Raw genomic sequence first — 24,958 nt, forward strand, 5'->3', positions numbered from 1 at the left:
AACCATTAAGCCAATATCTTCATCACCACATCTTTTAAAGTGATGCCTCCTTTGACAGTGGTTTTTAACCAACTATTTGAACTGGGTTGGCCACCCAGAATTGTGCTGAGTGGTTTGCAAGGCATGGCAATAGGGTGTGGGAGAGAACTGGACTTTTGTTCACTTGCTGACACAAGCTCTGCAATTGAAGTCCTGGCCCCGCAGAGAGCAGCAGAAGTGTTGTTACAGGCAGGACTATGGCATGGCTTTGCCCCTAAGTAGTGCATGGATATAGAGCAGTTTCTTTTAGGGCTACTGAGCATCCTCAACTGATTCCTTATGTCAGTTCTGCAAGAGAAATTAAACCTCTTGAGAAAAACACACGTCCAATGAAAGGGAGGCTGGCTGTGCAAGCACAGATTCATTCCAAGTAGCTAATTTGCATGAGAGTGATGTTCAAATTGTGTCTAACTGAAGAAAAGCAATCATTTAATAACTTTTGTTTAACATTTAATTTGTAAAAACTGAAGGCAAATCCAATGGAGTTTGCTGTGTGCTTATCCTTTTTCCACCTATATCTGAGAGGGAAATGGAACTTTTTTTTAAGATGCTCTACATTTCTCAAGAATTATTGAAAAAGGAAGGAATTACAGTGTGCCAAGCCCTGAAGGTTTGAAAGCTAAAATATTGGCCAAGTACTTAGTACTTCTAATACGTACTTAGAGTGGGCATTCCCTGCTTTGGATTTGATGCCTATTAAACATTAGACCTCAGAAATTATAAGGTAGGAGAGTGACAACCACTCATAAAAGAACTTATTAGTTGGCTGCCTCCAAAAGTAAACAGGGCAATTCAAAATTAGAAAGGTGAGTATAGTGTTTTTGTGAAAAGCTCATGTGTATGTACTATAATGCTCTCTTTTTAAAAATAACTTACTGGGAAAGAAGCTGAGGACTAAGAGGAGCTTACAGGAATGAAAACTATTGTAACTTGGATCTGAACCTGCTTGCAGGATTGCATGACTTCAGGAAGGATTTGATTTTGGTGCTGCCTTCCCTGTTTAGTGCCCCAAACCCTTGCCTCACTCCCATTGAACCCAAATAGTTTGCAGATTATGGAAACTAAATATCTTTTGTTGCCTTCATTCCGTTCATAAACAATGCAAATTCCTGTATTTCTTGCAACCTTGTGTGAGAACGTGGTACAAAAATCTATCTTAATGAGATGGAACAACACCTATGATTTTTTTGGATCAGTGTCACCGAGCTGATTTAGCTTGGCTACTGTGAACCCTTGAGATAGATATGCTAAAAGAAGTTAAGACTGCTCTATTTGATAAGTTATTGCTTTAAGTTAAACACTGTTTAAACTAGTTTAAGTGTACCTACCTTAAGAGTTTGCAATGTTTACTTTTTATTCCTTTAGTTGCACTGTGCACTTTATGATGAGAAGGAGAAGAAAGATTTTTCCTTTATAAACATGCTATATATAATTTATATTCCATCCCACAGTAGAATTTGTAGAGATGAATGTGTACTAAAAGAATAGTGAACTGTTAAAAGTACATATTTTTTTCACACTGAAGTGGAAACACATAGCAAATGACACATTGCACATAAGTTTGGTCTGGTGGCAATAAGCCCTACTATTTTTGTTGACAATGTGGCATATTTTCAACCACATTTTGTTTCTGTTACTGTTTATTTCTATTCAGGACAGAGGAAAGTGTTTGACCTCCCATTTGGAAGCTGCCTCTTTCACAGCAACGTGTATGATAATGGTTCCTCATTTATGTATGACAACTGCACAGTGTGTACATGTAAGGTAAGTCCATAGTGCTTTGATGTCTGCTGATAGTTGTCTGGCTTAGCAGTCATTTGTAGGGCTGTGGAATTGTAAGCCTGATACTGTTCTTTGGCATCTTGTGTGGTCTCAAAGAATCTGAAGAGCACTTGCAGTTGTGCTAGGAAAGTTTAAAGCATTACTTGCTCCTTCAGCTGAGACATGAGGCCTCACCCTGTGTGACGCAAAATAAAGTTGCTCAGATTATGTGGTTCTCTTTAAGACTGCATTAGAATGGAAGAGGAGTTTCTAAATGATGAACTACCATATTTCTGCCGAAGGTGTTTTTTATTTAGTTCCCTAACATGACTGCAACAACTTACACTTTTTTACCAAGGCAAAAAAATGAAAGTGCCACCAAATCAGTGAGATTTTGTAGGCCAACAGAATTAGAAGCTGGGCTTTAGCTTTACAGATCATGAAAGATTACCTTTAAATAATATTTATAATATAAATAAACATCTATAAATAAATATATATTTTAATAATATCTATAAATAATATTTATTTTCTCTGAGCTGGCCTATTCAAAGCAGCTGGCCTGTAGCTTGGGTGGATGCAATGACTTAGCGAGCAGAAATATATAAGGACACACAGGGACATAAACATCTTGGTGATGATTTTATTATTTCCTTTCACCCTTGTACCTAGGATTCAACAGTGATATGTAAGAAGAGGTGCTTACTTCCTGGTGAATGCAATGAAAACAAAGACCACTGCTGCAAAGAGTGTGTTTCATACATCTCTCCTGAGGAGGTGAAAGTGTGCAAGTTTGGCAATAAGATCTTCCAGGTAAGGTGGCTCAAAGGTAGGTGCCATTGTAACAGCCAAAACACCATATGTTTGCTGTAAATTAGTATTGTGGTTTGTTTTTAGCAGAATCCTCACCATCCTCATCGATGATGGAACAACTCAGAGGCAAAGCTTTGCAAAATTTGACATCTTGTTTATTTTTTTCTGAGTTTGTGTAAATTCTGCAGATAGCCAACATTTAAAAATTAGTTCCTCCTTGAATGTGGTCTCCTCCTCTGTATGTAGATGTTCAAGCTGCTGTTTCATGACAATTGATGCATTTTTAGTCAGAGATACTAATGCTCTGCTTTCCCAAACAAACACTGATACTCACAGAGAAGATATTCTGAGTGGTATGTAGGCTTTATCAGCTGAGCCAAATAGCCTTTTTCATAACTGAGCCAACAGGAGCTTTATAAAGTTCATTTTGGCTGATAGTTACTTGATTTACTATGTTTCACCTCTCTGCTAAGGACAGCACCCCTGACATCTTATACTGGGGTAGCCATGTAATAACTGTTACCTACTGCACTCTCACCCAATGTATTCAAATCACAAGAGGTTCCCTGTAGAACACTTCTGCTGTTCTTGAGACCTCGTTTGTTTTTCCAAGTGGTGCAGCTTTTTTTCACACTGTGTCAGAAAAAGATTCTGTCACCTCATGGGCCATCTGTGAATTAAGAGACCCTTGAATCAGATCAAATGTTAAGTCCTGTGTGAATACTTGGTTTGCTCAGCCAGAATTGCTTCCCATTTATTCCATCTTTTGTGTACATAGCAGAAGTGTTTATTCTGGAAATTACATGTGAACCTACTGTACTCTGAGACTATGCTCCATCTGATTGGCACTTTCACACTGGCGCCATTGTGCTTCACGAACAAATGCCTACTTCTTAGGCACCCAACTAAAATATTCTGCTTCTTGTGAAGATTTTATTATATTACTAATATTATATGGAGTGTGAAAAAATAACGAGACAGTACATCCATTTCTGGTCTTGTGTGCAAAAAAGTAAATTCAGTGTTGCTCTGTTGAATTCAATGGTCTAACACAGGTAGAATGGGTACAGCAAACATGTTTTTGCACTCCTGTGCAAAACCAGCTCTAGGACAAAAATTTAGGGCAGCTGCATGCAGTCAGCTGTGATGTATTCTGGTACCTTGGCAGATGCCTGGTGAGTGGTCATTAGAGACTAAAGAACATCAAAAACACCAGGCAACAGAAACATGCCCTAGAAACAAAAAATATGAGAGAGGCAGCCTTTGATGAAGCAAGCTGAGCTGAATAAGTTAGGCTCCTTGGCATTTCAGATATAGTCTGTTTCTGTTTCTGGTCAGAACATCATGTTGAGGTGGGCACATAATTATTCACAGCTGTCTTGTTGAACTGCCTGTTCCTGTCAGGTCTATCCTCACCCTTCCTTCCCAGCAGCCCTGTAAACAGAAAACATGCACAGTTTGGCTCTAGGCGGGCTAGCATTAGACTGTAAGTGGGTGAGACAGAATGTTTCAGGAACCACACTTGGCAGATGCAACGCCGTGTAGAAAGGAGCCAGGGCAGTTCCATAAGCAATTAATCCCAAGTGGGGACAAGACTACGAGGCATATTATGCTCTGCACTCCATATTTTCAGAACTATACGTAGGCTGTCTTACCTGCTCTGCTTTTGAGAGATTCAGCACTGTATCTTTTCTAAATACTTTCAGATGTTTAGCAGATCAAATATCTGTGAAAGTGCTGTAGTGATCTAAATTAGAATTATTCCTGCCCTATGTTGAAATGATGCTACTACATATGAGAATAAATTCACTGTCTGCTGACATCTTAATCAAATATTTTCATGTGCAACAACTTAAAGATGTCCTTCAACCCAGTGAATCAGGTTTTTCTAATTATGTGAACTTAAGTGAAAATTTGTAATAGGTGTGATCACAACTCAGATGCTTATTGGAGAGAAAACAATGCCTATAATCAGGGCACTGTTGAAAAATGCAAATATTATTTGGTTAGCCTTGAAAAAATGAATTTCTTACCAAAAAGGCCAAAGGGAAGAAAACCTGGCTGAATTTGATCTCTGTCTCGAATCCAACTGGCCATGGACAGACACCTCAAAATAATTTAGACTAAACAATGACACAATGCCAACAGGGAAATTCATCCTTTCTTGTGCAATGATACGTTGCTGAAATAGCTTCTGGTTGCCACCCCAGCTGATACTATATCATGTTCCCTCTTGCAGGATGGAGAGATGTGGTCCTCTGTGAACTGCACCATCTGTGCTTGTGTGAAAGGCAAGACAGAGTGTCGCAAGAAACAGTGCATTCCAGTCAGCAGCTGTCCTCATGTGAGTTTTTAAAAAGAACTGTATTTTCTTGTCTTTTCTGCTCCAGCATTATCTTTTCCAGTGTTTCTTGGAAGTGTGTGCCTGACAGTGGGGCGTGCTGTTTGGAAAGAAGGGTCATCTGGATGTTAATTTAGGTTGGCATTCCCCAAATGTGCTACTGTTATCCTGAATATGACCTTCCTGCCTCTGTCCTTGCTCTGGAGACTCTGTGCCCCTCCTCTCCTTCTCCTTTAACCTTCTCTGTACCAGCTATCTGTATTGGAACAGTTATTTTTGAGTTTTATTTAATAATTTTATAGAGTGATGAAGTGACTGTGTTAATTATGTGTATATTGTTAAGGTAAGCCACAGGATGTTGTTGTATTTGCATTTCTCAGTGCATATGAGGCTTTTAATACTTGGTTGAAAATGTAAAGTAGACAAATTGAAGAAAATTAGTTCAACCAAACCATGGTGCTTTCACTAAGGTTGTGGCCTGGGTATTTTTTATTTGAAAGTCTGAAGTGAACCCAAAGAATGCTGTAATTGTAACTTAATGACATAAAAAATTAGCTTTACTTGAAATCCTGAGCTAAAACCAGCCTTCGTTTCTTGGATTTCTGACACCAACAAATGATTTTGGTCTTATAGCTCAAGTTTTCACAAGATGGAGCTCTAAATAGCAACTCATGTAGGGGCAGATCTTTGAGCAAAACTGTAGAAGAGAGAGCCAAGTTCTTAGCATTACACCTTCTCCGTGTTTCCTTCTCAATCCTGGAAGCCAGTGGGGAAAATGTGAATCACAGACACCTAAATATAATTTTTTTTAAATTAAGAACTCTTAGTTTGTAAAATTTTATATGTGTAACCTTTTGACAGAAGTGATGGTAGAATAAAGAGCCTGCACCTTGGCACTTCCCATTGTGGTGTGACAGTGGGCTTAAAGATCCTCAGAAGAGGGAACATCCTTTTCCTGTCACTCTGGCACTCACTGCAGAGGGCAGTCCTCCTCTTAAAGGGCTTCACACAAGATGCTGCATACACATCAGGAAATGTGAAAAAATTGAGCTATTCTTCTGGGAATATTATATGGCTCATGGCAGTCAAGTTTGCTACCTTAATGCCATTCACAGTATAAGCAGGAAGTGAGAGCTTGGGCTCTTTGGGTCTCACACACACTGCATCACATTTATATTTTCCTTGTGCTGATGCATTTAAAATGTTTAAGGTGCTGCTGAGATCAAGTAGCTAATGTGACTTAATAGAGGTCTTCAGTAAGTGTATCACTTCAGCTGTATCCATGCATAAATTTGAGCATTGAGATGATCACTTGAAGTGGCTTCTAAAATGAAAGTAGTGGTGGGTAGAAATTCACCACTGACAGTGCTGCAGCATGGAAGTGAGACTGACAAACTCATTCAGTGCTGCAATAGAATCTGCTCCAAGGCTAATGTGAAGTCCTAAACTGCCCTTGACCTCTGAGGTGAGTCTGCAAACAAGGTCTGGTTCCTTAGGGTTGGAAGACCAGTTTTGTTACCCTGCAGCACCATTCCCCCAGTATATAACCAGTCAGCAAGGTCCCTACCTTAAAATGCAAGCTGCAAGCAAACCTACCCTCCTCCACAGGTACGGATTACATTTCTGCTCTTCCAAGCTAAACTGTAAGAAGTAGGAGAAAGAATATAAACTCTAGAGTAAGATTTATTTTCCTATTCCAAGTGGGTACCAAGTAGTTTTAAAGCAAATAATGTATGCTAATTGATTTAAATCTTTTACTTTTCATCTCTGCTCCACTATCTTTGATGAGACTTTCTGTCATAAATTTATAAATATCACTTAAACACACCACATTTTTCAAGATAAAGAAATGAATATCATGCATAGGGTTATGCTGCTGTCTCTGCAAACTGTAGATGTGTCCACTCCTTTTCTCTCTTCACAATATTTCTGACAGTAAGCAGTCTCCACGGACTATTGAAGACTGCTGTGGAATAAAATGTGGTTTAGTGTCCCTTCCGAGTCAGACAACATAAAGTTATCTCATTAAACATGTATTATTATACAGACAACTGAGTGTGAAAGGATTGAAGATTCAAAAAGAATTTAGAATATTATTCCTTGACTTAAACACTTTACCATGCAGTCTTAATATTCTTTGCATGATATTTCGGGTCGGTATTTTTGGTTATAGGATTTTCTTTTATTTATCATAATAAGTTTTGACCACTATTTTTTTGTTGAAAGTATGGATTTCAAAGTGGTAATTCTGCAGAAATGTTTGTTTGTAGTATTCAATCTATTGTCTGCAGGCTGACATATCTTTTAAGACTGCTTCTGCCATTTTTTTAGTTTTCTTCATAGTGCTAGACAAAAATTTCTGTTTCTTTTGTTCTTTTCTTATTGGAGCATTTAATCCCATATGAGCAAGTGCAAGAAATGTCTTTCTTATATTCTTTTCATCTGCTGCAGAAGCAATACATTTTTCAAATTTAGTCCCTCCTGTCACATTTATAGTAAGATTGGTCCTCCTTGGCATTCTAGTAAGCCTTGTGGCTTGTGGTTTCTTTTTGTTACTTTCTGACCACTGACTCCACACAGATATTTCTTCTCTCAAGTTACCTGGAGTGCCAGCCTTCCAGGTGCAGTGCTGGCCCCCATTCAGTAAAGCTATTAAGCATGTGTCCAGTTCTGCTGAAGTTATGAGGCCCGCCATGTGTGCTGAAACTTAAAAACATGCTTAAATACTTTATAGAAAGGGAACAATCTCGGCATTTGGCAGGACTGAGTTTCAGAGATCCTTTAGACTTCTTCTTACTGAATTTGCTATTTACCTGCCCTAGCTCTGCTCTAGTCTGTTCCTTGCCTTGTGCCAACTCCTTTCTGATTACCCATCCCTATAATTTGTCACCTTGCCCCCTCTCCTTATGCCTGTGCATTCCTCACAAACATCTTAAGTCTGTGGTAATGATCAGTGGTCATGAACATGTCTCTTTTTGTACTGCCAGAGGAGAGCTTGTTGAATTTTACAGCATATAACCTTTTCTGAGCTATAAGGCCATGCAAAAGTTAATAGAATTAAATTCACGGCAGGTGAAGACATTTGCAGAGTTCGAGTCTGTGGATAAATTTTGAACCCGTGAACTTCAAGTGAGCTGAAAATTTATTCAGAACACGTTCTTCCATCTCTAGAACAGACTGCATATAATGTTATACACATCTGTTATTATTGCAAACAAAAAGTTGCTGTTTTTACTCTAGTGCCAAATGAGGCACAAAAAAACAACAGCTGTTGCTATTGCACAACCAAACAACCCCCTTTCCCCCAGCAATTAGTCTTGCCTTAAAAAAAATAGAAAATGAAAACCTCAGACACAAAATTGAAAGCCCCATAAAAAGGAAGAAAAATCCCTGAAAATAAATAGACTCAAATGTGGTCTGCTTATAAATATTCATAGGGAAAAATGGGATCACATCACTTAGCCCCCTCCTAAGGGAACCCTCAATGCTAACGAACTCTTGCAGCACATGTTAGCAATAATGGGTTTCCTTATTCTACAAGACAAAAACAGGATCTCGGGCCAACATGGTGGCTCAAGTAACCAGCCTCAGCAGGCTGCCTTGGAGATTTCAATTTCACTTGAATTCTTGCCACTTCCAGCTCAGCTGATGATTGCAACTCTTTTATTGAAACTGAGAGGTAAGGCTGTGTACTGCAGTGTGTGGCATTCAGCTGCATGTCTCCCTTCCTACAAATATGTGTTGCTATTTCTATGTGGTTTTTCTGTGTGGTTTTAAGGGTTCCACCTTTAAGGGGTTCTGTACTAGCAGCTGCTTGGTAGGCCTCCCTGTTGCAGGCTGGTCCTCAGCTATTCTCTTTGACCAGGGACCTGGGAGTCAAACAAACATTTGAGTGATGCTCACTCTGCCAGTGCAACTCTGATCCAGCCCTTTTCTTAAGTCCAGATCTGTCTCAAGGCTGTTCACATGAAGTTGCATATTCAAAAACAAACTTGCATTGAACTGGGCCCTATGGATGATGTGCCCAGGTGCATTCATGACCAAGGATTCATTCATGCCATGTGTGTACATCAAGCAAGAGCAGGATGGAACATGCTCCCCTCCAGTTTGCTAGAACATACTTGGAGTTCATGCCTCCCTATGCACTTTGTCAAAACTTGGCAGCGCTGTAGGGAAAAAACAAGGCAGACAGCAATAGGGCTGCCTGTGCCCACTTCCCCACTCTTTGCATAGACCTGTCACCAATTTTTTGTCTGTTTTCACAAGTTTTCTGTACTGTTTAATGGGCAGGACAGCACAGCTCCATTTGCTTGCTTTTGCTGTCCTCACCTTGCTCACCTACTTGGTGGGAATAGGAGCAGTGGTCACACAGAGGGGACTTCCTCTGTGTTCAGCTGCTGTTGGGCAAAGGGTCAATGCTGGGGAGCAGCACAGTTCCATATACCTCTTCAGTCCCTGTGTGGGAATATGGGTGAGAATATCACTGTACACTCTGTTGTAACCAGCACCAGCTTTTGCTTGGAAAAACACATTGTTCAGTCTGAAATTTTTTTGCTCGCTTCCTGCTTTTTCTGCTCTTCTCTGCTTGCTTGCTGATTAGGTAATTTAAGTAAAATCAGATAAAACATCTTTTAAACTGATGAAGAGTGAAAACAAACATGAATGTACATACACAGAGGCATGCCTACTGCACCTAGTCAGCCTTGTATAAGACACAACCAGAAAAGAGAGTTGACTTCCTTCCTTCCTTCCTTCCTTCCTTCCTTCCTTCCTTCCTTCCTTCCTTCCTTCCTTCCTTCCTTCCTTCCTTCCTTCCTTCCTTCCTTCCTTCCTTCCTTCCTTCCTTCCTTCCTTCCTTCCTTCCTTCCTTCCTTCCTTCCTTCCTTCCTTCCTTCCTTCCTTCCTTCCTTCCTTCCTTCCTTCCTTCCTTCCTTCCTTCCTTCCTTCCTTCCTTCCTTCCTTCCTTCCTTCCTTCCTTCCTTCCTTCCTTCCTTCCTTCCTTCCTTCCTTCCTTCCTTCCTTCCTTCCTTCCTTCCTTCCTTCCTTCCTTCCTTCCTTCCTTCCTTCCTTCCTTCCTTCCTTCCTTCCTTCCTTCCTTCCTTCCTTCCTTCCTTCCTTCCTTCCTTCCTTCCTTCCTTCCTTCCTTCCTTCCTTCCTTCCTTCCTTCCTTCCTTCCTTCCTTCCTTCCTTCCTTCCTTCCTTCCTTCCTTCCTTCCTTCCTTCCTTCCTTCCTTCCTTCCTTCCTTCCTTCCTTCCTTCCTTCCTTCCGGGAGAAAAGGTACTGATCTTGTTAACCCAGTGACTGCTTTAGCTATCGGTGCAAATCCAAAATTCTCTCACACTCTCTAAAGAGAAAAGTGGTAACAGACGACCCTTTTAGTATTTAATTTCTTATAAGACCCCCAGGAAGTTCATTGAATAGCTCTGTCTGTTTTTAGCACCTGATATTTGAAGCTGTAACCAGGACACTGAGTTCAAACACAACTTGAATTATTTTCAAAGGCTTATGCAGTCTTATAACATGACACAGTCATTGCTCCAAGACCTCTCTCATTAAAACAGCCTGTCTTTCTCCCAATTAGGGTAAAATCCTGAACAGAAAAGGATGCTGTCCGATTTGCACTGAAAGTAAGTCCTTTCTTCACATTCTTTAAATTCTTTTTTGTTCTTTCTGAGAAAATAAATATATATATTAATTTATATATAAATATTTATTTACTTCTGTATATAAATATATATAGAAGCATGCTTAGTTTTCTGCCTTCTTTTTAGAGGTACCTAAAAGGCAAATTATTATTTTTAGTAATGGTTTTTGCCTCCCATAAATCTGTAATTTTAAAATAAAATGCCTGGCTATTTGTTTTTATTTTCTTTTACAAAGTGATGCTATTTTTGTCAAATCTGAGGTGCTGCATTTTGAAAGATATAGTTGGTCTGTGAAATTTGTAGGCAATAAAACAAGAAAATTAATAGAGTTATAACTTTTAGGACTTGGGTACATTTTACACCTGTAACTAACAGTCCAGCTATGTGCATATATAGTCACACCTTTGCAGATGATTTGTGAGAGTTAAAAAAAGGTGTGCAGAAATCTGAGACACAGTCTGGGGCAGCAGTGGAAAGTAGAATAGAAAACTATTCTTCTTTCTTTATGATGCTTAGTTAAACTCTTACATTCTTATCCCTTTACTCCTCTCTTCAGGAATGATCATTAAATTGCAATTTCACCCTCCTGGTCAGCAAAGGACTTACACAAATACTTATCTTTAAGCTTGTTCTATTCAAGTCAACAGGGAGAGCTGAAGTTAACAAGATACCTTTACAAATTTCCTTCAGTACATATTTAAGTATTTTACCAAATAGGGACAGACTGCTAAAATGGGTTTTTATGACCTATAGGAAGGCTTTTGAAAGGAGAAAATGTTTCTCTTCTTTTGTTTAAAATCAAATGGTTTTGCTGTTCTCAGTTCTGGGTTCTCTTGAATTGTACAAATCCTGCATGCTAAATATCTGTTTTTTCACTCTGTGGCTCAATTATTTTGAAACGTGTATCTTGGGATAAAATACATCTAGCTTGCAAGTCTTCATTATCAAAATGAGAGCAAATACAAGAGACAACACACCCAGAAACACTTGAAATAATACTGAGCAGAGGAGGAAATGAAAGAGGATTCAACTGACTAGCAGTTGATTTCATGTCAGCTCAGTTTCAAAGGAGAAGAAATTTGTATAGACCTTTGCTCAGATATGACATACCATTAGTGTAATGAATTTTTCAATATCTGCCTCTTTTTTTGTTTCAGTCTCATTCAACCTATCTTGTGTTTTCTTCCTATATTCTTCTGTAACAAGAGAGGGGAGGAAAAAAGTGGGGCCAGCCATTCCATCAAAGCACAGGAGACCCTCTACTGTAAGAGATTCAAAAGACAATACAGTGACTCCTTCAGAAATACTGTCAGAGAGTGATGACTTGTGATAATTGTTTCATGGGAGAAGGAAATTTTAGTTCTTCAAAGTTAAAGTAACTTATCTAGGAGCCAGGTTACCTAAAATCTCAAAACTTCTTGGTGATATAAGAATGACTACGAACATGCGAAATTAAGGCCAGATCATTATTGCTTGTTCTCCAGCCATGCAGATCTGTAAAAAGCCTGGCTCCATTTTCCCAGTGACCTCTTTCTATGTACTGGCAGCGAGCTATTAGGTCTCTCCAAAGGATAAACAATCTTGTTCCCTTATGGTAAGGGATTAAGGGTGTTAAGGGTCCTATCTGCATTGCACTGCCTGTGCTTGAGCCTGAGAGGCTCGTCCTGTCTCACTGTCACATGCTCCACCACTGCACATGAAACAGAAGGGTCTGGTCTTTACAGTTATCTCACTATGGACCCATTGAGTACTTGGAGAAGAGCTGATTCCAAACTTTCATGATTAACAGGGCATTCTTGACTTTTACAGAGAATGTGAGCAAGGAGCGTAAATACCCAGTGTCATACAGCAGTGGTGGCTACCACTAGCTGTTTTAACATTGGTATTTTAACATTTGCCATTTGCAAATAATTAATTCCACCTTTGCAGCAGAAGTACTTTAAATCTCATCACGACTATCATCCAACAGTAATTGGAAACTTTGCTAATTCAGCCAGTTTCTGATAAGATGTGCACACAGCCCCTTCCCTCACCCTCTCACTCATGTTGATCCTGATCCTGTCTCCATATACTAACACACCAAACATTTCTGGTGCTCCAGCAGATATTAATTTTCCAATGTAAAAACAACATAGGGAGGTACAAGAACATACTGTACATGGGGGAGCTATGAGCACAGTTTAAATGCAGCCAATTTCTATGAAGTGGGTCAAAACCAGTCACGTTGTGAAAGGATATAGTTTAAACTGAAAAAAAAAATAATCAAAGGATTATTTTCAAAGCAGTTTGTTGCAAAGAGAAAAAGTACCTCGTCTCCTAAAGGGCTGGAGAGTTTCTTTTGTCTACTGTTGCTGAAGTTAACTGTAGTTAGTTTTGGCATGTTGCTTTTTAAGCTCCATGGCTGGCGTACAGTTATCACTAATTAAACACAGTGGTCATACCAGTGGAAAATTCAACAGTTTAGTTTATGCTGCTGTAAAAAATGTAATGAAATGTACTCTTTTGGGCTTGATTTAGAAAAATCACCACTGACGTCAATTCCATAAATTAGTAATCCTATGTTAGACCAAGGTCATTTTCATATTAAAAATAAGAAAAACTAAATCTGAGTCCAAATAACATTAACAGACTGCTCTCAACTTCAGACATAGATAGGAACTTGCAGTGGAAGTAAAATCTTTATTCTTGACAATGAAGAATTCATAGACCTTACTGAAATTACAGTACACAGGATGTAAACTTGTTACTAAAATCACATAGATATACTTTGATAATTTTTAATAGTCCTAGCACAATCTTACCCCAGTTGTTGTGAGATTTTGTGGATGAAGTTTTTTCAAAGTGAACTACAGTCATCTAGGTTTACATGTGCAGTACACACGATTAATCTTGCAGTAAAGGCTGCTTTTGGGACAGAAAATTTCGTTCATCAGAAATCATTCCACAGCTTGTTTAATTGAGAAAATGATCAACAGACCTAAACCAAATTCAAGGGCATTTGGACCCACCTTGGGAGTAAGAGGTTGGTATTTTCACTTGGTTCTACATCCTTTTTATGTGTTTTTATAGAACTACTGAAAAAAAAAAAAAGTGCTGACTTTCAAAGAATAGAAAAGAAAAAGAAAAAGAAAAAGAAACAAAGTGACGTTATGCATTGTGGGTACCTCTAAGAGCAGGAAGTGGGTCAAAAGGACCACATAGGTCCCTGTTTTTTTCTGTTATTTCCTTTCCATGAAGAAAAACAGCAACAAAAAGACTGCAATTGTTTATTCATACTGGAATACTGTTCATGACTTACCTCCCATTTTAGCTGTGATGGTCTACTGTATAGATATGTATTTGGACAAATTGGAATAGCTATTTTATTTATGAAATAGACCATAAAGACTCCTGTGGAGTTTTTGACACCACACCTTGTAATGTGTATTATATCAAGCTGCACTATGCAGCAGTTATGAGGAAAGTCCTCTATGGCTATACATTTTTTACAGAAAACCTAATGAAATTCTATTATGTGTGTTCTGTAGCTAGTTTTTAGAGGTTAATAATGTGTTCTGTTTGATTTAGGGCTTAATTCAGCATATGGGCTAATTACATTCAAAGTTTCATTTTATTTTTTAAAAGCTGAGATATTTTTGAATTATAGATCTGCAACCAGAACACCCTTCACTGGTAAACTTGTGTTTTTTCCTCCCTCTCTTTACTTAGAAAGTGTCCAGACCGATTTTAGTTATAATTTAAAGTATATTTTTCTTGGCCACTCTTAACTACCTACAAGCCCAGCAGAGTGTGACCAGACATCTGGACATCTTGGACTTCAATTGACTGCTCTGATCTCCTGAAAAAACAAAACAAGCTATTCCATGAGCACCAGAGCTAACAGAGCCTGGTTTCCTATGGATTTGTGTCCCATTTCCTTTATATCCCAACAAATAATAAACCCAGCTAGAGACAATATATCCTGTGGCTGGTCTGGAGCTACAAGTGTGCTAATTGCCCAGCCAATACGCTCGTGCTCTTGGCGGGTCAGGATGTGTGTGCTGACTGTCTGTCTGGCCTCCACCACGCAGTATATATATTTTGCCTTTCTAAAAAGGCTAAATACTGTCTGGGGGAATGGAGGCACTGGGTGGAAGGCAGAAAGGTTCTTTTTGGCAACCACTTAGTTTAATAAGTGGTTCTTACCTGTACTCAGCATACTACTTACTAGAAATGAGTGGTCTTTCAGGCTTTTATCCCTCCACATTGGCCAAATAGGTTGTGATTTTTTTTTCTTTATGAGAGTATGTTGAAACTTAGGAAATGCTAATGTGTTCTTTTCCATGCTGTTGCTTTTTTAGCTTCCTTTTTTGTACAGCTACATGTGTTTTCAAAAACACTGCCTTTTCTAATGAAAGTCACTATTTCATTTGAATTGGGAGCATGATTTGAAAATTCAAGGAAAACATGCCAACAGTTCTATAGTGTTCACTTTCAGCACCTAAATTCTATTATTAGTTGGCAAATGAGCTGTAGAGCCTTAGGTGGGAGCTGAGCAAACTGCATTAACCACACGTGTAGTTTAATATTTTAGTCAAACGTGAAAGTGTGAAGTCTGTATTTAGTTGTTAAAAAACAAATGTGAAAACTACCAAGATCCCAAAAGTTTTTATGAATGTCAGAATATTGATTTGGGAGCAACATGCAGGATTTCCAAAAGACATTTAATGGTGTTTGCTTCCAGCTCTCAATAATGTTTAATCAGAGTTGAGTGCCTGAGGTGTTTTGAAAATCACAGGCTCCTAAACATAGCTCTGGGGCCCTCTTTTGAGAAATCTGTGTTTTTCAAGGATAGACAGGGAATGGGTAAATTTGCATTCATGTGCAGATCTAGATGAGCAAAAGAAGACACCAAAGATCATGAATGCCACATTCAAGATGAGGAAGAGGCAATGTTTTTTCATTTCCTTTGCTCAAGGATGTTGTAGATGCTAAAAACATTTTTGGACTGGAAAAATTCACAGAAGACATTTCTATCAAAGGTTACTAAATTAATAGAAACCGTGTTTAGCTCAGAAAGTCCCTAATCTGAAAGTAGTTGGAGGTTGGGGAGTCTCAGGGGGTAATATTGTGTAGAATAGCCCTTTTCTAGCTCTGCCTTAGACAGCTGACACACGGAGTGTTGGCAATAAGCTGGGAACAATTTACTGTAGAGAAAAAAGGGAAAGATCTACGCCTGTGACCCTATGCCTTGCTATCATAAACTAGTAAAATTCATACTCCAGGGTTGGGAAACCTAACTTTGATGATGCAGCAGCACCTCTTCATCTGTTATGTCTCAAGAGAGAAGAATGTCACACAATCCTAACTAGAGATCAGTGCTTCCAATAGGTTTCAAAAATTGCCAAGTAAAAAGACTGGTTTGTTTCAAAAAGAAAAAAAAAAGAAAAAAGAAGAAAAAGAAGAAAAAATAAAAAGAAGAAAAAGAAGAAGGAAAAGGAAAAAGAAAAAGGAAAAAGAAAAGAAAAAGAAGCAAACCATAAAATATGATGTGATTGAAACTCTCCCAAAAGGAAATAAACAACAACTCAAAAGCTAAAAATGGCAGGAATTCTTTTCATGTTGACAGTCTTGTTACACCCAGTATTTAAGGTTTATTTCTAGGCCAAGCAGTATTTCTTACTGGCAGTGCCTGAGTTATCACACACACTCTTGCAGGCTGTGGATTTATTTTTAAACCCAACAATTTTAGCAAACCTTTCAAGAATGTTTTACACAGTGATATCAGAGAATCAATTATTCAGACTGTTTTTAGGTGGATTTTCCCTCTTCTATTTCCTTGGTTATTAAAGAAAACAGCAAAATTTGGATCAGACCTTCATCTATCCAGTCCAAAATACATTTTTAACTACACGGCATCAAATTGACATATGACGTGACATGATGTAGCATAACATAAAACAACATTACTCTGCATAACACATTAGAAATTAAAAATAAATATTTCCTTTGGATCCCATTGGTACTATCAATTTTTCTTGCACATCTCTAAATTATGTTTGTTCCTCTCATGTCTTGCCTCTTAGTCACTTGCCTAGGTGAAGAACCAGCCTCCTTCTCCCAGTAGGTTGGTTAAAAACATGTACAACATACCCACATTCTTCGCCTTTAGAAACAGAGAAAAATCAGATCTTTCCTCTAGAATCTTCACTGATGTTTGGCTGATGTTTTTTCATAAAAGTTTTCATAAAAGTTGTCATTAAATTTAAGAAAAAAATTAAAGCTGGAATAGTTGAAGTACAATCTGAGCTGGTAATAACGTGTACCTTAATACTCATCATGCAGATACTTAGATGCATATATAAGGAAATCAAAAGCATGTTAGTATGATTTAGTAATGGGTAAAGTCAGATGGTCTCCATACAAAATCTGTAGATTATTTTTCCTATTGGTAAAAATGATGTTATTAATTAAAAGCCTTATGGCTCCTGCCAATTTATGGAGAATCAATTAATCTTTTAATGAACATTGGAAAGCAGGTATTAACATCCTCATTGGTATCAGTGGGGAAAAGAAAACTCACAGAAGTGCAAGTTTTTAAAAGCACTCTTTTGCTAAATGTCTTGGTTTTCAGGGTCTGCCTAAAGTCTGTCAGGCCTGTTTTCTGGAGATGTTGATCAAATATGGATAATTTTGATTTCTAATGGGGTTGTCAGTATGATGTCCTTAAGAAATTGAAACTTTTGGTCCCTAGTTGCCAGACACTCCAGTAAAGAAGAGTAATAATGATGCCAAGATGAGTTACTGGCATAGCTAAAGAAGCATGCATGTGGCCAATTAGGGGTAAAGTACAAATCACCCAGGTGTCAGCTCTGTAAAGGCTCTGCACCATGCAGCGAGGGGAAAGTGAGATTAGGCTTTAGGAGGACATTTGTTGTAGTAGGGACAGGCCAAAACTGCAACAGGTTGCCAGAGGTGGCAATGGAGTTGCTGTTACTACTGCTCTTTATGGGCAGGTTAGATAAATATCTGTCAGGAATAATATAGGTGCAGGTGATTCTTCATTGCAGCTGGAGGAAAAAAAAGGTAATGTCTCCTGGGGCTTCCTTCAGCTCCATTTTCTGTGTCTCCGTGTAGGTTTCCTTAGGTGCTCTTTACAGCTAGAAAAACACCAGAAAGTTTACAGTTACTGTAGCATAGCACTCTGCCTAGGCTGAAAAAACTCTGTCGGGAAAGGTTTATTGTGTAGTTAGAATTGTATTGCACTCCATGGGAGGAATTCCCTTCCCCTTATCCATAACATTCATGTCTCTTTCTTTTTTGTAGATTTGAATTTAGCTTTTTTTAAGCTGGTTTTTCGAGCAAGCCATTGTTAGTTAAACAGACATCATCTTTCAAAAGCAGCCTTAGCCCATGGGTATACAGCTGGCAATAGCAGTGTGCATTTCTCTGCCTTGAGACTCCTTCTTCCAGGAATACCAGCAATGTGGTTAGAACCTATTGTTATACCAGAAGGCTGCAAGGCAAATATATTTGCTGCTGTCTTTGGTTGTGAGGCAATTCAATCAGTTGCTGGGTAGCTACAGGGTAACTCAGCATCATTGCTATGAATATGGAAATGCTCTGTCTTTGGGCTGTGCATTCTCTGACCAGTGTATGGCTTTAAACATCTATAAGAGATCTTTATCCATTTGTATTGATGCAGCTGATGGTAGAGACACCATACTCTTTGGCAGTCATTGCATCATGCTAGTCATGTACTACTGACTTTTAGTTGGTAGTGTGATGTCAATAACTACGACAAGTCAGTTGTGTATAAACAACATATACAATAGCTTGTAACACTGAAAAAAAATGCTGGTTCTACAGGTATTTTGGGGAAAAAAAGGAAAACACACCTAGTTTATAAATGTACAATATTTATAAGTGTATATATGTAAAATATGAACTGACCCAGCTCCCACTAAAGTGATCTGATGGTTTTTGGTTTCAGGGAGTCACTGAAATTTGAAAAAATTCACAGGCATGGCATTGTAATAACCTAAACTGTACGTTATGTTTAAGGGACAAAGTTACAGGTTAGCCTTCCTATGCTGCCCCAGGGATGAACTGGCTTTTGTTACCAGCCACTTTGGGAAAGTCTTCTAAAGCAATGAAGCTTTTGTTTTTCAAAGATATATTTAATCCTTACGGGCACCAGTCAAAACCTACCCTGTAGAGCAGATAGATTAGGTGGGAGCAGTATCTCTAAGTTCTTATCAACTGCTTTTTTCCAACTTTGATTGATATGGCGCTTTTGTTTCTCACTCACCTGCAGAGCCTGGAGTTTGCACTGTATTTGGAGATCCTCACTACAACACTTTTGATGGACGGACATTTAACTTTCAGGGAACATGTCAGTACGTTTTGACGAAAGACTGCTCCTCCTCTGCCTCACCCTTTCAGGTGCTGGTAAAAAACGATGCCCGTCGGACCCGTTCTTTCTCCTGGACAAAGTCAGTGGACCTTGTGTTGGGCAGAAGCACAATCAGCCTCCAGCAGCACCTCACAGTGAAGTGGAATGGGACCCGAATTTCACTACCTTGCGAGACACCGCAATTTCACATCGATTTGGATGGTTATTTGCTGAAAGTGACAACCAAAGCAGGTAAGACAAGTACACGTGTGTCTGTGTATGTCTTCTTTCTCTCTGAAGAACTTCTGAAGTTCAGCATGAACAGTAGTCAGTAAAAAAACATGATAGCAGTAATAAATATCATTATAACTCTTTAGAGATCAGAGAAACCCACAGCACTTTCAAAATTCCCACAGCCCATAAACAGACAGAAATCCCAGCTATGAGTTTGAGCCTGCAGGATATTGCTAAGCTGTGTTTCATTCTGTGGCTGAAAATTAGCTGCCCAAACAGACAAATGTGCCATGACTTTCACTTAAAAGTGGCTTATGGAGAGTATGGTGGATTGACCCTGGCTGGACATCAACCAAACATGCCCATCGAAGCCACTGTATCGCTTCCCTCCTCACCTGGACAGGAAAGAGAAAATAGAGTGGAAAACTCGTGGTTCAAGATAAGGGCTGGTAGATATCACTCAGCAATTACCGTTGTGGAAAAAAATAGACTCAATTTGGGGAAATCAGTTTAATTTATTGCCAATAATATTAGGATAGGATAATGAGAAATGAAGTTAAATCTTCAAAAAGCCTCCACTCTCCAAATCCCCTTCTTCACAAGCTTAACTTTACTCCTGATTCTCTATACCTCCTCCTGCCCTGAGTGGTGTAGGGGGAATGGGATTTGCAGTCAGTCCATCACACATATTGTATCTACCAGTTCTTCCTCCTCAGGGGGAGGACTCCTCACACATTCTTTGCTACAGCATGGGGTCCCTTCCACTACAGACAGTCTCTGCAAAGTTTTCCGATGTGAGTCACTCCCATGGGTTGCATTTCTTCACAGACTTCAAAAACGCAGGTCCCTTCCACAGGGTGCAGCCCTCCAGGAACAGACTCCAATGTGGAAATGTGGATTCCCCATGAGGTCACAAGTCCTTCTAGCAAATATGCTCTAGGGTGGTCTCCTCTCTTCATGGCTTCTCACAAGGTCATAGTCTCCTGTCATCCATCTGCTCCAATGTGGGGTTATCCAGGGGCTGCAGGTGGATATCTGTCGTTGTTGAGGCGGTCACGACACAAAGCAGGGACCACAAGCAGTTTCAGATGGCAACAGTTTATTATTGAACATGGCTGACCTTTTATACACTTTTTAATTGTTTATGCTTCTTCTACCCTAACTATTGGATACAATAAATCAACATAACACCATTGGTGAAAAGTTACAGTGACTTAACTAACTTTCTAAATATACTTCATGCAGCTGCGAAGTTCTTATCTTTCTTCAGTCCCTCAATTCTCTTGGTCTCCTTGGTTACAGCCTTGGAGAGAGGTCCTTATCAGCTTCTTCTTTCTTCTCAGCTTCTTCTTGCTCCTTTAGCTAACAGGCCCGCTGTTAGCCCCTTCCACAATTCCCCCTTTTTGTTTTTAAACACAGCTGCTATGGATTTTTGCAGGGCCCTTTGCAAAAATCCAAGCAGAGAGGGGAAACACAAAACAACAATCACAACCATCAACAAAATCAACATTCCCATTCTTAATACAATCATTCCTGTCTTTCATCCATCTATAGGTGCTTTAAAATTTCCTAACTACTTTATCCCATAAAGCCGTGAACTATAACCACCCCAAAGTGCTCAAAAGGAGCTGCAGGAATACTAGAAAAAAGGTTCCAAAACCCTGCATTGTCTCGGTCAGCCTAAACCAAAACTACACCCTTTAATTACTATGAAAGCACATGAAGAGCAATGAAATACATATCCTGATTTATATATCTAGATATAGCCTTAGCCAGTGTCATCCACACGTTCTGCTTCAGCTGCGGAGCCATCCGTCTTGTCCCTGCCTGCTCGCTCCAGATAAGGTTTGACACAGCGAGCAGGAACCCATCGAGGACCATTATCTGTTAAAACACAAGCATAACCTCTTCCCCAGGTTATTAATTCCACTGGGCCAGACCACATGCCAGTAATTAAATCCTTGACCCATACCTTAACATTTCTACGGAGATCTGGTTGCTTAGCATTCAAAGAAGAAAAATGGTAAAAAATTGGAGATAACTGTGAGTCAGGTAGGGGACGCAAGAAGTTTAACACATAAACAGCTTTATCTAATCTCACTTGAGGTGATTCCTGTTGCATTCCCCCTTTTTGTTTTTGAACCTGACGTTTAAGAAGACCGTGAGCTCTTTCTATAATTGCTTGGCCCGTGGGGACATGTGGAATACCTGTTGAATGTTCAATGCCCCAAGCACGAAAGAATGCTTGCATTTTCTGCGAAACATATGCTGGGCCATTATCTGTTTTTATGTGACACGGAACACCTAGAACAGAAAAAGCATGATAAAAATGACGAATAGCATCACGAGTTTTTTCTCCTGTGAATGCTGAAGCAATCATTGCATGAGAAAAGGTATCAACCGTAACATGGACATACTTAAAGCGACCAAATTCTGGCATTTTCGTAACATCCGTCTGCCATTCCTCTAAAGCGGAAAGACCCCTAGGGTTGGTACCATAATACTGAGTGACATGAGTCATGTGACAGTCAGGACAGGAAGAAAGAATTGATCTCGCTTCACCAGGAGACAATTTAAATTGCTGCTGTAAAGCTCGAGCACTTTGATGAAAAAATTGATGAGACAAAATTGCCTGCTGCAACACATTAGGTATGGTTTTGATTGCAGCAGCAGCTACTAGAGAATCTACATAGGCATTGCCTTCAACAAAAAATCCTGGTAACGATGTGTGGCTGCGAACATGCATGATAAAGTAAGGATGTTTTCAAGCACCAATGACTGTCCATAACTTCACTAACATGGTAAACAATGGTTTCTCTTGGATATTATACAACACTGCTTGATCTAACTGCTTAACCAAATTGGCAACATAGATAGAATCAGTGACTATATTTAGAGAATCAGGAAATAAAGTGAAAGCTAAAAGAACAGCACAGAGTTCAACCAATTGAGGAGATCCCTGCTGAATCATTGTCTCATATTCCCAGTGGTCATCCTTTTTCCAAGCTACAGCTGCTTTTCCGGTTTTCCCGGATCCATCCGTAAAAACCGTTACACCTTCCACTGGAACAGGAGAACAAATTTGTTTTCCTTCAAAAGGAATCTCCTTGGTCAGTTTTAAAATTGGATGAGAAGGTAAATGGTATTTTATTTGGCCTGTAAAACAAGATAAGGCAGACTGCAATTCATGATTATTTTGAAAGCACCATTCAAAATACCACTGTTGCACAGGTATCACAATGGTCACAGGGTCGTGTCCCAAAATTTCATGACAACGCCTGCGGCCCTTGATGATAATATCTGCAAAAAGCTCATAAAGTCCTGGAGCTGTTTTCCGAGATCTGAAAGACAAAAATATCCATTCCAAAATATGCAGTTGATCTTCCCAATTATCACTCCATTGACACAGTATTCCACATGGTATTTCATGGTCTCTCAAAATAAACAATTGGACACCAACAGAGGTATCTATTGATTACACATATTAATTACATTACCTCAGAGGAATTAATACCATACTGAGCCACCTTCGACTGGAGATCTTGTACAACTCTAGGCAAAGACATGATGACTGTCATCCTGCCTTGTTCCAGGAGCTGCTTTAAAAACTGGAAAAGCCATAGGGTTAGTACAGGCAGCAATTACATCAGCACTCTTCTCCTGAGGTACTTTTGGAGGACCTAATCTTTCTATTATGTCCCAATTATTTTCTTCAACTGCTTTTTTTCTAACAAATTCCCAAAACTCCTGAGGATGTCGAGGAAGCACAGTTACTTGACATGGAGGCAAAGTCCATGGGGCAGTAGGGCTAGAGCTATTAAAAGGTAAACTGACAAGAGTTCCTTGCCCCAACTCAGGTGTTACTGCGGGTGACTCGTCACTTGATTCGCTGTCACTGCTAGGTAACGGAGGATACGACCTTGCAGACTGTTCATGCAGTTGAAAGCGAAGCGGGGGGGCAGATGGCTGGACTAGAGCAGAGGGAAGCGGGGGGGCAGATGGCTGGGTTTCTCTCTCTGCTAAAGACAGTTCAGCTAGCTGGCGTAGCGGTGTATCGTATACAGGCACCATCGCGAGCTGCTGCGCAGGTGTGAGATACAGAGGTTTAGGAGTCTGATAAGGAGATGCCACAGCAGTTTGCCCAGAAGTTTTGGCAGTTCTCCCAGAAGCTTTGGCAGCTTTCCCAGAAGTTTTGGCAGCTTTCCCAGAAGCTTTGGCAGCTGGCCTAGAAACTCTGGCAGCTTTCCCGGAAGCCTTGGTAGCCTGCCTGGCAACTTCCACAGCACCTGCACCTTCTTCAAGGACAGTTTCAGCAAGTTCCCCATCAGAGGCCCCGTCTGCCTCATCCCCCCCGTCAGTTTCTATTGTCAACCCCGATTCTTCGTCCACATCCCGCTCTGCTTGTTTCTGCTCTGTTTTCCATTGTTTCAATGCCTCAAAGAGTGATCCCCAGGTAACAGCTAGATCGACAACACTTTTATCTCCCGCTCGGATAACTTCCCACAGTCTGTCCCCGACTTTTTTCCATGCCTTAACACTATATGCTGTACCAGGGTCCGTGCCAAAACCCTGTGATTTAGCCCACAGCAATAAACTTTGAAGGGCATAGTCTGAAGTAAAGATTCCCTTATTTCTTAACAAAACTTTCCATGTAGCCAAAACACTTTCTTCCTCTTTAGATAAATTATTTCCCATTATCGCTAGTTGGTGGCTCACCTAATTCCAGGTGTCTTGATAGGAGAAAATCAGGTCCGGACCTCCCTGTGGCTTTCACCGGCCACTCTCAGCTACACCAACGCCGCCTCCCCCACTACGTCCCAGTGGGTCACGGTTGCCAATTGCTAGGATCCCGAGTATCTTGTTAAGGGTCTTGTATCACGTCAGGGATCACCAAATGTCGTTGTTGAGGCGGTCACGACACAAAGCAGGGACCACAAGCAGTTTCAGATGGCAACAGTTTATTATTGAACATGGCTGACCTTTTATACACTTTTTAATTGTTTATGCTTCTTCTACCCTAACTATTGGATACAATAAATCAACATAACACCATTGGTGAAAAGTTACAGTGACTTAACTAACTTTCTAAATATACTTCATGCAGCTGCGAAGTTCTTATCTTTCTTCAGTCCCTCAATTCTCTTGGTCTCCTTGGTTACAGCCTTGGAGAGAGGTCCTTATCAGCTTCTTCTTTCTTCTCAGCTTCTTCTTGCTCCTTTAGCTAACAGGCCCGCTGTTAGCCCCTTCCACAGATATCTACTCCAGCATGGACCTCCATGGGCTGCAGGAGGGCAGGCTTGTCTCACCGTGGTCTGCACCCTGGGCTGCAGGGAAATATCTGCTTCAGTACCTCATCTCCCTCCTTATCTGCTGACTGAAGAATTGTTTATCTTACACTCTCCCTCCTCTTTCTGACTGCAGTTGCACAGTGTTTTTCTCCCCCTTCTTAAATATGTTATCTGGGAGGTGCTACCACTGTTGCCAAGGCCAAGCCCATTTTGGAGCCAGCTGGAATTGGTCCATCTCAGAGACAGCTGCAATTGGCTCTGTCTGACATGGGGGAAGTTTCTGGCAGCTTCGCACAGAAGCCACCCCTGTAGCTCTCCTTCCAAAATCTTGCCATACAAACTCAATACCCGCTATCATTTGTTACTTACAGATAGGAAAAGAGAGAATATCTGTTCTTAAACATAAAATTAATGTTTTTCAAAGTTGCAGCAACATATCTTGCAATTAAGGTGATCAATTAT

At 39.9% G+C, this 24,958-nt stretch overlaps 2 protein-coding genes across 5 annotated transcripts in view; one reads left to right on the forward strand and one right to left on the reverse strand.

The window, feature by feature from the left end:
* The window catches only part of BMPER (BMP binding endothelial regulator), a 154,607-nt gene that overhangs the window by 78,821 nt on the left and 50,828 nt on the right, over window positions 1–24,958 (forward strand). For all 4 annotated transcript variants that reach the window (XM_064417729.1, XM_064417743.1, XM_064417735.1 and 1 more), the window contains 5 exons: window positions 1,694–1,803; window positions 2,473–2,613; window positions 4,853–4,957; window positions 10,537–10,582; window positions 18,897–19,226. In XM_064417729.1, coding sequence (XP_064273799.1) covers window positions 1,694–1,803; window positions 2,473–2,613; window positions 4,853–4,957; window positions 10,537–10,582; window positions 18,897–19,226 — 732 coding nt within the window. The remainder of the gene's footprint in view (window positions 1–1,693; window positions 1,804–2,472; window positions 2,614–4,852; window positions 4,958–10,536; window positions 10,583–18,896; window positions 19,227–24,958) is intronic.
* LOC135299122 (uncharacterized) lies at window positions 22,427–24,458 on the reverse strand. Its single transcript, XM_064417606.1, has 2 exons — window positions 22,736–24,458; window positions 22,427–22,549 (listed from the first exon to the last, which is right to left on the reverse strand). The coding sequence occupies exon 1, from the start codon at window positions 23,901–23,903 to the stop codon at window positions 22,761–22,763; it is 1,143 nt and encodes a 380-aa protein (XP_064273676.1). The 5' UTR covers window positions 23,904–24,458; the 3' UTR covers window positions 22,427–22,549; window positions 22,736–22,760.

This window comes from Passer domesticus, chromosome 1 (assembly GCF_036417665.1).
Source record: "Passer domesticus isolate bPasDom1 chromosome 1, bPasDom1.hap1, whole genome shotgun sequence".
In the NCBI taxonomy this organism is placed as follows: domain Eukaryota; kingdom Metazoa; phylum Chordata; class Aves; order Passeriformes; family Passeridae; genus Passer; species Passer domesticus.

Bases quoted from the DNA above. Each gene is read 5' to 3' on its own strand.
- LOC135299122 (XM_064417606.1), bottom strand. From the start codon at position 23,903: ATGGGAAATAATTTATCTAAAGAGGAAGAAAGTGTTTTGGCTACATGG.